Below are 14,502 nucleotides of genomic sequence, written 5' to 3' on the forward strand. Positions count from 1 at the left end.
ATTTCATGAGTAAAACTTATGACTTTCTGGATCATCATTAATCTTCCATCCCCCAGGTCTCTATCCTGAGCCCTCCTTCTCTCTTCATATGTACTCCCTTCTTTAGGGATTCTCCTATGGGTTCAAATGGGCAGTTAGGTGGTGCAGCAGATAGAGCGCTGAAAGACCCAAGTTCAGATGTGGCCTCAGATACTTACTAGCTCTCTGACCCTGGATGAGTCACTTAACTTTTGTCTGCCTCAGTTTCCTCATCCTGACATTTTAGATCTTCTACAGTCTGCCTATTGTAAAACCTATTATTTCTGTTCAATTAATTATCAAACTCCTCCGCCTGGAGGGGAAAACTAACTATACCTTATCCCCCAAAATGAAATAACAATCAAAGGTTTCTCAGGGTAAAGACAGAGGCTTTATTTGCAAGTCTCGTGAAAGAATTGGGCATCGCCCGCTCCAGGGAAGCCTGGGGTAGAGAGGCAAGTTTCAGAGGATAGGCAGTCAGTTTATATACCTCTTAAAGGTCCCCCCCCAAACCCCCCTTAGACAACAATTCTAAGAAGCCCCCTAAACCCCCCTTACATAACAATTCTAAGAAGCCCCCAAAACCCCCCTTACATAACAATTCTAAGAAGCCTCCAAACCCCTCCCTTACAATAACAATTCTGAGAAGCTCCCAAAACCCCCCTTACATAGCAATTCTAAGATGCCCCCAAAACCCCCCTTACATAACAATTCTAAGAAGCCTCCAAAACCCCGCCTTACAATAACAATTCTAAGAAGCCCCCCCCCGCCCCCCCCCCACCTCCATCCCCATCCATGGGGGTTGTTGGCCTCACATTCTCGAAACAAAGAAAGATTCTTAATCTAACACCTTAACCTCAAACTAACAGACAGCAGCTACAGGAATTATTCACCCTATGAGTATGCAGGATGTGGATATATGTGATGTATGTGCAAGTTTAAGCGGGGGAAAGCGGGAGTTTAAACTTAAAGATATAGTTCAGGCGTTTTGGAAGCTAAATTATTAAGTATCCTCTTTCCTTAAATGGGAGACTTTCATTCATCTCACTCAGCAATGATTAAAATTTCTTAGGCTTCCTTTTTATTCTGGGCCAAAAGAAGCAGTTAGAATACTGACTCAGCACATTTTAAACCGACCTGATTATAATAGGTGATTCCAAACTGTTTGTAAAACTTTCCCAAGAAAAATGTGAATGGAACTTAGAAATGTATATTTGAATAATTTTTAAAAGTGCATATTGTTATTTGGCATTGAGAAATTTATTAACTATATAGCCCCAAGAAAATTCTATTTACTGTAGTTTATTGTTCAGTAAGGGGATGGTGATGGAATTCATTCCCAGGGATATCACAAAGATCATATGATTTTAAAGGTTCTTGGCTCAATGCTTGGCATAAAATAAATGCTATTTGAATGTAAGCTGTTTTAAGTTGAATATAATTGCTTCATATTCATTAACTTTATGTGGATTTTCTTCAATGTGAGGTTTATGTCAATGATGAAGAGTAGATTCTCTGTATAAGGCAATTTGGGAATCTCCTCCATGGGACTGACGCATAGCCCAGGACTTTCCTGTTGGGACTCTGGGGGCTGACCTGGGTCTCACCAACTGTGTGATCCAGATGTAGATAATTCCTCCATTGGTGCTGATTAATTGTGGTAATATTGGGTAACTATTAAGACTTACTGGTTGTAACGTAACTATTGAGATTTACTGATTATGACATACCTATTGAGACTCACTGATTGTGACATAACTGTTGAGAATTACTGGTTGTGACATAATTATTGCAACTTACTAATTGAGACCATTACTATTATTATTAATGTAAATACTAGTAATATATATGTAAAATTTGAGACTGTGTTGTCAAAAAAGCAATTTCTTTTATAATCTAAATGTTGTTAGGCGAAGAATTGTACTGAGTTAGAAAACTTTTAAATCATTCTAATTGACCATGTTTTTATATAATATTTTGTAATGTTGTAATTTAAGAAATCATAAATTCCCAAATTTTGTCTTTAATTGTTTTTTTATCATTTAGGAAATTTGTGAGATTGTTAACTAAGCTATTGATGTTATTGCTTAAATCTAGTATTTACAAAAGTATGTTTAGTTTTCTTTTTTTCTCTTAGGTAGAAAATGTTTGGTGATTAGATTTACAAATTGTTTAGCACTTGGGAATTAATAATAACATCAGGATAAATTATAAGCTGTTTCTAAGAAACGGAAATATTTTTATGAAGAAAAGTTTTGTAAAATCCTTTGCATGATTTTTAGAAAGCCTCGACCTTGAATAAGTGTGCTCAGAGAAACAGCAAAAGATAGCAGACAGGCCCAAGTTTTTCTATTAACCCCTTCCTGGGGACCATGTTACTTCTCCTTATTTTTGTAAAATTGCCAGGGCCCCTGGAAACTATCTGTGTGGGCAAGGTCATCAGTCCCAGCTAAAGAACTTGTTTGAGTTATGTAAATTCTAAACAATGAACTTGGCTTGCTGAGAAATTGCAAGTTTATGTACAATAGATAGAAAGGATTCTAATATTTGGCTTTTACACCAAAACAAGTTTAAAGTTGAGAATGAAAAGTGTTTAATGAAAACTCTTATGTATATGAATCCTGCTAAATCTTTATTACTTCTTGCAGCTCCATGGAAGTAGAGGCAACTGTATCTGGCCCTAAGCTGTGATTAGTGAGACTTGCTGTTTAAGGTAAAAGACACTTGGGACCATAACTTATTTTGTTTTGAGCTTAAATTTGGGTATGTCATGTGTCCCTATTTTTTCCTTCTACAGCAAGTTTCTGTGATCAGAAGAAGTAGTTAGTATAAGATATAAGCTGTTTTGTGTTATTTTACTAGGCAATCTAATCTTATTTTTATCTAGAACATGTAAAGAAATTTATACAACCTGCTTAAGACTCACCTTAAGATGTTCCCTTTGTTTAAAAGAAGATTCTAAGAGCAGTAGTATTTTTCCTGTGATCACTCTCACTGCTACCAATGTGAGATTCTATTACAATACCTTTTTGACTAAGAAACTTTGTGATATCTAAGAATTCTGCAATAACTAGAAACTTTGTTTGCTATAATACTCTGGAATTAGTGTTACTTAAGGACTTTTGCACCAACTTAGTAAAGCTTTATGAACAAGAGTAGAAATGCATGCCAGTCACTTAGGGCTTGCTTTGTAAATGTTCCTCAAGCAATGTGAGAATGTTATTTGTTATTTAATTAATATCATGCTTGTCTAAAGTTTGGTTACAATTAATAATGCTAAAAGGAAGAATGGTTTGTGGTTTATTTTATAAACACCATCAAAGAAACATGCCATGACTAAAAGGTTAACATTCTATATGCATTGTGTTAAAAATTGACAATTTAATATGTATGTACTGAAGCCTGTTATTACTTCCTTAAGTGACATCTCATCCTCCTAGTGAGGAAATTAATAATGGATGAATGTAAATTAGTGTAAGGCACTAGCTTCTGAAGTGAATTTCTTAAATATGACAATTGGCCATAGTTCAAATTTTGAGTTTGTAAAAATGATCAGGGTTATAAAGATTAGAAATGGTAATTTAAAATTGTGCTAAGATCACTCTTGTAGGAGAATGGACAGAAAGCTGGTTCCTACAAGAACACAAGAAGAAGAAGATGCTGAGATATTGTGCTGGAGATGGCTGGAACAGATACCAAGAAGCAGAGGATTTCATTGACAATGTTCCTTGCCAGACAGCTGTATAAGAAAGGACTTTTTGAATCTTAAAGAGACAATTGCATTTTTATTTCTTTTTGACTCTCCATATCTATATTCATAAAGGGGACTGCCACCTTTGATTTGTCAATGCGTCGATCAGTCCTTCCTATATTTACTTAAAAAGGGATAGTTAAGGGGAAGAATTTAGATGTATCTATAATGGTGAGGTGTCTACAAAAGAAAAAGAGGAGATTGATTGGAATGCTAAAATAGTAAAACGCCCCTCTTCTTGATATTGATTCAGAGGGGATAGCAAAAACAATTATCAATGTTTTTGAAAAAATTTTAACCCATTTAATAATGTATTTTTCACTATTTTCCATATACTACCTTATATTCTTTGTTTGGTCATAATAATTTTTTGAATACTTTGTGTCCTTAGGATAATGAATGCTATGTTTAAGCCACTTAAAATTATAGAATAAGAAGGGGGGAGATGTGGGGAGCCAGCTATATCCTGTTTAGGCCTCTTAGACCTCTGCAAGGCAGGGTCCATTGAGATTGGATCTATGCAAGGCAAAGGCCATGTTTAGGATAAGAAGGCATGGCAAAGAAAACTCGCCTTTGTAGCTGATTATCCACATGGGAAAGAACAGAAATGTTTCAATTTGGTTTAGCTTGTAGGAGACTGGCGTCTTGTTCCCAGGAACAAGGAGATAAAAATATTAACCAATGCTCCATTGTATTCTTCTGAGAAGTCAGGATGACTCAGCAATTAACCTATATAAAGTACTGTCAGCCACTCCATTAAAATTAGTCTATAGCCTGACCATATGACTCGCCTAGCCCCATGTTTGTGTCAATTACTTCACCATATATTCATGCCACTGCTGGCACGCAAAGTAGTTTGTCTTTATAATGTTGTTAACGTATAAATTGCTCTCCTGGTTTTGCTCATTCCTCTCTGCCTCCTTTTGGACAAGTTTTCCCAGGTTTCTCTGAATCTATCCAATTCTGTGCATCTCTATAGAAGGCATCTTATTTGGTGGAATGCATTTCCTCATCATCCTGCATTTCAGAAATTGTCATCTTCCATCAAGGACCAGCTGGCAGGTCCATTTCTTCTGAGAAGAGCCTTCCCTGATCATCCTCATTGTTAGTACTCTCCCCTTCTTCAAATTTTTACAAAGCACTTTTTTTCCTGATCTCTCTTTTGTCCTCCTCACTCATTATCTTAAAATTATGTATCTTTGTACCTGGTATATCTCTCTAGTAGAATATAAGTCCTTGGAGACAGGGGTTTTTATCTTTGTTTTGGTAGCCTCAGCCCTCTCACCACAGGGCCTTCATAAATATTTGTTGAATTGTTTTGGCAAAAACACTGCCCATTATAGATGCAAGCTGTTGTAGTCTCGTATAATGTCTCCTTATGGAAGAAATTAACAAGATTATGATGTTTTCATAGCTAGCAATATAGCATTTACTGGTTTGTCATGATATACTAGGAAAAGCACTGGTCTTAAGAGTCATGAGACAGAAATTCTAGTTTTAGCATTGCTACTTTCTCATTGTATTCCCTAGGCAAGTCACTTAACCTCACTGTGCCTCAGTCTTTGCATCTGTAAAGTTAGGGGTTTGGAATTTCCAAGGTTCCTTTCATGTCTTTCGTTCTTTGGTTCTAATGTTCTAAATGTTCTAGCATTCTAAATGGTTCTAAGGTTCTAAAATTCTTGCCTAGATTGTTAAAGGAGAAAAAAAGATAATTCAAAGGAATTCGAAGTTGTCTTCAATAACTGCATGGGGTGAAAACATATTATAAAGTGGTTCAAAGAAAGAAAAGGAACAGTGACAAAGTTTTTTCTTCATGAACTTCTTTATTACTGATACTGAATGTTAACTATCTACAAAAATACTATAACTGAAAAAGTACAGTAATGATGCCAATTTCCATATTAATTTTAATTCCGTTACTGACTTTGTGATGCAAACAAACATTTGTACATTACTGGTATCCCTTTGAGGATGGGGAGGAGAAAGAAACGGAGAGAAATCTTGAAGAAAATGATGGTGCTATTAAAAATCACTTTGTATCAGAAGTATGACATTTAATCACATGAAAATAAGAAGTGGATATTTAGGCTGAGGGTATAGTCCAGGGATCAGGATTAAGTAGAAGGAAAGGAAAAACCTCTACCAAGATTCTGACCTCCCTCCACATCTAGTCCTGCAGACACTGTGTGCTAGCTGGGGAAGAAGCAAACTTATAGGTATCTGACATACTTGATATAGCTGTGACACAGAATATATAATAATATAGAACATATATAAGTGCAGAAGCCATTACATAGTAGTGGGAAAACCTTTGATTCCATGATTTCCCATTGACTTTTCTTTGCTTTTAAATTTATCCAGTTTGCATTTTAGTGTGTTTGTGGATCTTTATTATATTGTGTAAATATGTTTGGGGTTTTTTATTGTTTTTTAGGGCTTTTTTGACACAATTTGGGTTAGGTGACTTGCCCCAATTCACACAGCTGGTGTCTAAGGTCAAATTTGAACTCAGGTCCTCCCAGTTCCAGGGCTGGTATGCTATCCATAGCTCCACCATAGCTGCCCCTTAATATGGGTTATTTTTGAATCATATTATGCAAATAGAATGTGTCATCTTTTCAGAGCAGTAATCAGAATCAACCAAGAGTGTGCTAGAGCCAGCTTGAACTGGCTTATGAGAGTCAATTATTAAATTTTCATTATGAACATTTCCACCTCAGAACTCTGCAAATGCTACAAATCACTACAAATTGACTTATTGTGTTTATTGTCTAGACTTGAGAAAATAATGGAGAAAGTGTTAATAGTGTAGTTTAAACTTAAAAGTTGTGTTGTGTGTACAATCCCCATCACACTGATTCAAATTTAACATCAACAGGACTTAAAATTCCATATTGTATGGTTCAATGATAGCAGAGTAAAATCTCTTTAGACTTGGGAGCTGATGAGGTAATAAACTCAAAAGATATCACGTATTTATTTATACTTCCTGATCAAAAACATTTTAGGAGTTTATGTCTTCTTAGACTTTTTGGTATACTTATAGCCACAGCAAACAACAACAAAACCTCACAATTCTCCATAGCTATGTTTTGGGTTTTTTAAACTGGGCCTGTGATTTCTTCAGTGTGGGAACCTTCCAGGGACCAAGACAGGGGACTGACTGACTGCTCTGCCAATTAGAGTCTTAGACAATCGTCAACTTTCTCATCTAGCTTTATAGTTCTCAAAAACCACATTCAGTGAGTGTACAGGTGTGTCAGATATAGGCGGATGATTATTCCATGTACAGTGGTGGAATAAAAACCATTATGAAGAGTCAGATAACAGCAGGTGCAGGGGCCAGAAGTAGGAAAGGTCAGCCATATCTGCTATTCATTTTGTTTTCTACTGAGAGGATTAAAAATAGACATCTGAAAGAAAAAGAAACACACATGTCATAAAAGGAGAACTTATCAAGAATCTTTCATCACCATAAATAACAAAAACAGTTGGATGAACATCCTTTAAAAAAAGGTGTCCTTTTTCCAGTTCATGATTTCATAGCACAGATAAGTTTACATCACAAAAATAAACTCTAGAAAGAATCCTTAGTTATTCCACAAAAGCATACTCACTGTATAATTAGTTTTGCTTTGTTACAAGAGTAACAAGAGTATGAAGCAAGAATAATCTAAGCTAAAAGTGGAAAAATGGAACAAATGCCTTAGGACCTAGTGGAGGAGAAACGCCAGGTTAGTCTTCCATGGTATTTCTCAGTTTCCATTATGGGAAGGTCTGCCATTTCTGGACACAGCTTACTCCATGTCAGAAAATTCATGTAGAAGAGAAACTTTATAAATGGAATAAGTGATAGGTCTTCTGCCTCATAAAATATATATTCAACATCAGACAATGTGCAGAGCCCTTCAGTCAAAGAACACAACTTGATAAACAACTTCATGCTGTGTAGAAGCTTTGACTTAAGTGATTTTTGAAGCTTTTAAAAATGCCTATATATCTTTGTCCTTCCCCAATAATCTTCCGCCACCAATAGAAACCTCTTTTGTTAAAAAAAAAAAGGTTTTCCAAAAAGAACAGACAAGCACAACATATATATCTGATAATGTATGCCTCATTCTACACGTAGCTCATCACTAGTGTGAAATAGACTGGGCATCTCAAAAGTCTTAGTGCAGGTCTACGATTTCACTTCAGTTTATTTTTTCATTTCAAAATTGTGTTCAAGTGCCTTCATTCAGAGTTTTATAGCATATAAAATTGGTACTTATATTAGATGAGTGAATATATCTCTTGAGATGTATGGCATTGTGAATAGAGGACTGGACCTGGCATCATGAAGGCATAGGTTCAAATCCTCCCTCTGGCTGTGTGACTGAGAGCAATTATTTAACCTCTCAGCCTCAGTTTCCTCATATGTAAAATGGAGATAATGATACCCACAGTATTGCTGGGAAGCCCAAAGAGGTCCTATATTAAAAAATGCTCTGTAAAGTTTAAAGACAATTATAAATGTCAGTTATTCCAATTACCACGAAGTGTGAAATGATCTGTTGGAGCTGTGGAGGGCAATTTGGATCACAATTAAAGTCCTTTCAAGATCATTTTTTTCTACTTTGCTGCCTCTTTGCAATGTCACTGAATAGATCTCAACTCAAATCTCACATTCTGCAAGGAGCTTTTCCCAGTCCCACTTAGCACTTTGCCTCTGAGATCATCTCCAGTTTCTCTTATATATAATATCTTGGTACATAGTTGTTTACATGTTATCTCTTCCATTATATTGTGAACTCCTTGACAGCAGGCACAATTTTGCCTTTCTTTGTGCTCAGAAGTGCTTGGCCCACAGCTGGCACTTAAAAAATCCTCAATGATTTGCTTTGGAAAATTGTTCATTTACTGACAGGTTAACATCAATGTGCTGTTATGTACCATACCTGCCTTTTGGGAAGATACAGACGGAGTCAGAGTGTTAAAACAATAGGATAACTGTGGACCGGTAAGAGGTTGGTGTTCACATCTCAAATGCAAACTTTTTAAAATGTTTAATTAAATTAACTATTTATAGGAAAATTAACCAATTTAATTAACCACCTATAAGAACAATTGACCTGATTAATTAGTCATATATAAGAAAAAATGTCATGTTAGGGTCCAATATGATATGACTCATAATATATTAAAGCATTTTATTGTTGTTCCAGACCTGTGATCTCAGCAATGTCAGGGAAGTCCTGCTGGGCAAACTTCCTCTGTTCATACAGATCATCAACTCATCCACAACCTACAGTCTCACAGAGTTGCCTGGAGTACTAAGAAGTCTTGTGACTTGTCTGTGGTCATATAGCTAGTAAAAATAAAAAGTCCTATCTGAACCCAAGTCTTCCTAACTCCAAAGCCAGCCTTCCACATCCACTGTGCTACCATGCCTTTCATTATATAGTATATTACAAAATCAAATCATATTCCCTGAAAAAACAACTTTATGCAATAAAAGTCTGATAGAACACTGTTAGCCTATTAGGGTTTATTGGTCCTCCCTTCTCCCCACTAAGCACAACAGTGCTATAGTATGTTAATTATGGCTTTTTTACAGAATACTTTATTCATTCAGGAGTGTCACATAACATTTAATGAGGAGCTCTTAGCACATGTCAGTCTCTTTAAGGCCCAGTGACATATGCCTTTCACTCAGGTAGAGGTGTTAGTCTTAAAGAAGAATAGATAAAATTGTTTTAGTCACTGTTAAGATCCCAGACTATTTTTATAACAAAAATCCTATACTGCTTTCACAAATGAGAAAGTTCAAACTCAAGACCAAGTCAGATATTTGGCAAAAGAAGATTCCTTATATCTTTTATCTTCTTCATGGTACTGGTTCAGTTAAATGGTCCTAGTACTCAATTTTACTTATTTCTCTTAATTATGTTTTTCTACATTACTAAGGCAAGTATATGACACACTTAAAAAAAGGTGGCTCTAAGTCTTGTGCCTATGAACTTGTTTGTTTTTTAATTTGCTAACTGGATTTTAGTATAATTAGTTACTTTTGTAATCCTATGTATTTCATTTTATGGATTTCTTGGCACCTTTTTCAAAAAAAATTTTGCTGATTGTATTTCAGTATTATTAGTTCCTTTGAAATCCTATGTATTTCATTTTATGGATTTAAAAACATTATTCTGAGGTGGCCATAGGTTTCAGCAAAGTGTCAATACATTATTTTAGTATTCAATTATTTCTTTAAATGATATTTTTCTATATTATTAAATGTGTGCCCTACTCCTCAAAAAAGTCTTCTTAAGGGTTTTTTTGCGGGGGGTGGCGGGGTGGGGAGGGGGAAAGGCAGGGCAATTGGGGTTAAGTGACTTGCCTAAGGTCACACAGCTAGTAAGTGTGTCAAGTGTCTGAGGCCAGATTTATTCTTCAGGGTTCTTAACCTGAGATCTGTGAATTTGTATTTTTTTAAAAACATTTTGATCACTGCATTTCAGTATAATTTGTTTCCTTTGTGATCCTATGGACTTTTTTTATGCATTTAAAAACGTTATCTGAAAAGGGGTCCATAGACTTCACCATACTGACAAAGGGGTCCAAGACATACAAAAAGCACACCCTTGCCCTAAGCCTGATATATTTCATCATACTTAGCAATACTATTTACGGTCATCATACTATTTAATACACTTCTACCCATGTACATATGTTAAAATATTATAATCAGCAATGTCTTACATTTTTAAAACTAGACTGTCAATTATGTTACTCAAGTAGAACTAGATTAGGTCTTAAAGATAATGATAATAATTAACAATGTCAACTTGTTCTTCTGGGGAGAAAAAGGTAATACAGGTATTATCAGTATCCCTTTTATATGATAGATCCTCATGTGCTTACTGTGATTGGGAACAAAATGCTCATTTTTACCTGAATAGAGTTTCAGCCTCTGAAGTCATTGGAAAAGGAGTTTTTCTGCTCCTCATAATCTGTAAACGCAGAAGTAATGGGATCTGAGTGGAAGGAGGAAGGCCAAGGTTTCTCGTTGTTTATGTAGAAAGTTTTTGGAACCTTCTCAAGATCAAGGCCTCTTCTCAAAAAATATGCCTGGAGCGTTCTGAAAAACTGAATAAACAATTAACACTTTCGAAAATGTGTCAAGTATATACCTTAACAAGTGGGTTTTTTTCCCTCTTTTTCTCTGTGTTCCTGAAACCAATTTAGTGCTTAAAAGGAACAAACTATAGAACAAAAATACAATACACAGTATATAATTTTTAACCACTTTTCACTCTCTATCACATCCCTCCTTTCCATTTTTCTGTATATCTTAACTACACACGATGCCTACTACAGCTTGGCCTAGGCAGCCTCTGAACTCCCTTATAGATCCATGATTCTGAGATTCAAGTGGCAGAAATATGGAGGCCAATCTAGCAATAAGCGTTCATTAAGTACCTACTATGTGCAAAGCACTGTGCAAGATGTGAGAATACAAAGATAAAAATGAAACATCCCCTACCCTCAATGAACTCATATTCTATTGGAGGAAAGAACATGTACATATATAAATATATACAAAATACATCTAAAATGAATACAAGGTAATGGGGGGGAGAGTGGTATACAACTGACGACAGGAATCAGGAAAGGCCTCATTTAAGAGTTGGCATTTGAGCTGAGTTTTGAATAATACAGGACATTTAAGAGCACTACATTCCTGGAGCAAATTATTCTCATTTTCAGTACCTATGACTATTGAAATAGATGTTAACTTGGGCTTCAGAGTAATCAGAATTTTGAGTTTCTCTACAGCAACTGCTAACAAAGGTATAAATCAGGGCCATCTGTGAGAGCTTTTTTCAGACTTGGACTTTTTAATGTCCTCTAGTATGTGAACCCAAAAGACCTGTGAAATGTTTTCAGTTCTTACCAAAAATCTTCCATTGTTACATTTGCATCCTTTTCTTTAGAAAGTATATATGTATATAAATATAAAGAAATATAGATACATAGATTTTTTTTTTAAAATTCCATTCTATTCACTGTATTTGTTCATTTTAGTGAGACCTCATTTGATCTTTTCTGTAAAGTCACTGTATTTTCCATGTGACTCTACATTTAAAATATTGCCTGGTAACTAGTGAAAATATGCTACCAGTTTTCAAATTTTCCATTGCATCTTTGAAGCATTGGGCTTATGCAAACTTCTTTTCATCAGCAGGGAAATCTAATCCGGGTAGGAAGCAAACTGCCTATTCTGGTCTTGAGTTTGTGTTTGTATTAGAAATTGAGATTATATATCCTGTACATTAGCTGCATTTATATGATCATCTCCACACAAGGAAAAAAAAACACATTGAAACTAACCTTTAGAGCCACATAAAAACCAGCCAACAAAAGCAAAACTAGATCCTAGTGGAACAATCTTATCACCTCAGTGGTTACTTGACACATATCACTGCTGCTCTTAACCAGAATTCATAATGCAGTGTATACGGAGGTGAACAGTGACTGTTACTCCTGTCAGTCCCAATGAGATTGTCTTACCAGATCTCTGTTTCTGGGGTTGTCTAGTGGTTTCCATTTCTCCTCTTCTTTCAGTGGGGCTCCCTGACCCAGCCTCACAGGCATGAGTGCTATGCACAGAGGCAGCAGAAGCATCGCCCGGGACATGCTGAAGAGATGCATAGACAGTAAGAAAGGAAGGATGAAGGAAAGAATGAGGCTACAGACTCAGGCAGAGGGGAAAAACAGGAATTGACAGGGAAAAGGAAGAAAGAAAATAGGAGGACAAAAGAGTGAGAAAAAAAGCGGAGGAGAGAGAGAGCATTAGCCTCCGTAGAACTTTTCACCTACAAAAGAAGAATAAACATCCAGATGTTTAGTTTGAAGTAGTCCATGAAAGGAAAGGAATTAGGAAAATGCAGAAAACCTGACTGTGCCTTAATCGTCTCTTCTCTGCTACAAACCCTCTCCCAAAATTGTTCTTTTAAAGGAATAAATCCGACACCGTTCATGATATCTCTCCCTGCAGACCATGGAGCCTGAGAAATCCAAGGAGCACAAATGTATAGGATGTACACAGATTTGGAAAGCCAACATCACTCACAAGAATCCCAAATTGTTTTCTCCCAGAGGACAGAAAGAAAAATCACACACATGTAGAGTTAAAATAAAGCTTACCAGAGAGTTTGGCTTTGTCTGGCCCTGTGTTGGTTATCCTGTCTGTAATCTGCAAGCTGAATCGTCTGTACTTATATCTCTAGTGGACTAGCTGTGGGTGGGTGTCACTGACGTTAGCAAGGGGAGTTAAAAAATAAAGTAATGATTCCATTTTTATCCATGACAAAAAGACCCTTGAGAATCTGATCCTTAAGGCACTTCAATGATAACACAAAATCCATTTGCCTTAGGAACTCAGCACACACCCCTAAGAGCCACGGAACATTTTATGTGAACTGGGCAGAAAATAAGAGACAAGACAGGTATTTCTTCTTCATGAAAAGAAAGCCACTCCCTCCCTTTCTAAAATTAAAGAAAACTTCATATATGCTTCGGCTAGGAATTTGATAATGATTTACCTAACAAACAGAATGATCTTTTCAAGATACTTCAAGATATTTTAAAGAAGCAGTATTTTTTAACTAAAACATCTTTTGTTAGAGACAAAATTATTATTTTCAGTCTACAAGGTATTGAGGACACCAAAAAGTTTTTACAGAGTTTTAACAATAGCCATGAAATTAATTGCTAATAAGGGAAATAGTTAGGAGAAAGCCATTTGTGCCTAGATACTTGCTTACTTTTAAATTATGCTCCTTATTGTGTTTCTATAACTTGTAGAGAATTACTTATTTACTTCATATTTGTCATTTTTTAAAGCAAATATTTTACTTTTGGAGAAAAGTCTATGGCTAAATGCTTGAGGTCTTGAATGTCAGAGTCTAAAGAGACTACAATACAATGTAGTAAGATAATATCTTCTTTGTGGTAGCTACTCAGATGATAGGCTCAGTGGCCCTTCATTCTAGATGCTATCTTCGTGTTATATCTGTTAGTCCTATCCTAAGGCAACCAGGTAGTACAGTGGACAAAGTGTTAGACCCAGAGTCGGGAAGACCTGAGTTCAAATCCAGCCTCAGACACTTATTAGTTGTGTGATCCTGGCCAAGTCACTTAATTTCTGTCTGCTTCAGTTTCCTTTTCTGTAAGATGGGGATAGTTGCACCTACCTCCCAGAGTTGTTGTGAGGATAAAATGAGATAGTTATAGAATGTTTTGCAAACCTTAAAGCATATATACATGCTAATTATTAATATTATATTATTATTATTATTTATACCAAATGGCATCCAGCAGAAGAGTGTCTTTGGCTCTCACCTGTTTCCTCTGCTCACCTTCTAAAAGTGATTCACAGCTCTTGAGAGTTGTTTGTTTCTGCTGCCCAGAATACAGTTATCCTTTCTACATTGTGACTTTCCCCATCGGTATAAGAAATTAAATGGGAATTTGGGGGGAGTTTTGTGGAAGGCACAGATGACACACAAAAGCCAGCAGAGGACACAGAAAAAGTTTAGAAACTTAGAAGTGCATAAAATATATGTTTAATATTGTAGAATATCAAACCAAATTTTATAATAAATTACGGTAAACACCCCATAAAAGAAAAAATTCAGACTGCTTCTCTGCTATGAAGGGAGGGCCAAAAAATTTTATGAGGAATTTCCAGATCA

The 14,502-nt window shown here is 35.9% G+C and overlaps 1 protein-coding gene across 1 annotated transcript; it reads right to left on the reverse strand.

The window, feature by feature from the left end:
- Window positions 1-10,708: 10,708 nt before the first annotated feature.
- Window positions 10,709-12,457, reverse strand: C2H2orf66 (chromosome 2 C2orf66 homolog). Its single transcript, XM_036747403.1, has 2 exons — window positions 12,317-12,457; window positions 10,709-10,891 (listed from the first exon to the last, which is right to left on the reverse strand). The coding sequence occupies exons 1-2, from the start codon at window positions 12,455-12,457 to the stop codon at window positions 10,709-10,711; spliced, it is 324 nt and encodes a 107-aa protein (XP_036603298.1).
- Between the last annotated feature and the right edge of the window lie 2,045 nt (window positions 12,458-14,502).

Source organism: Trichosurus vulpecula, chromosome 2, assembly GCF_011100635.1.
Source record: "Trichosurus vulpecula isolate mTriVul1 chromosome 2, mTriVul1.pri, whole genome shotgun sequence".
Lineage (NCBI taxonomy): Eukaryota > Metazoa > Chordata > Mammalia > Diprotodontia > Phalangeridae > Trichosurus > Trichosurus vulpecula.

Excerpts from the sequence above, each read along its gene's own strand:
- C2H2orf66 (XM_036747403.1), bottom strand. The coding sequence starts at position 12,457 with ATGCATCTCTTCAGCATGTCCCGGGCGATGCTTCTGCTGCCTCTGTGC. Across the intron at positions 10,892-12,316 it reads ACCCCAGAAACAGAGATCTG|TTTTTCAGAACGCTCCAGGC; the intron begins GTAAGACAATCT and ends TTGTTTATTCAG.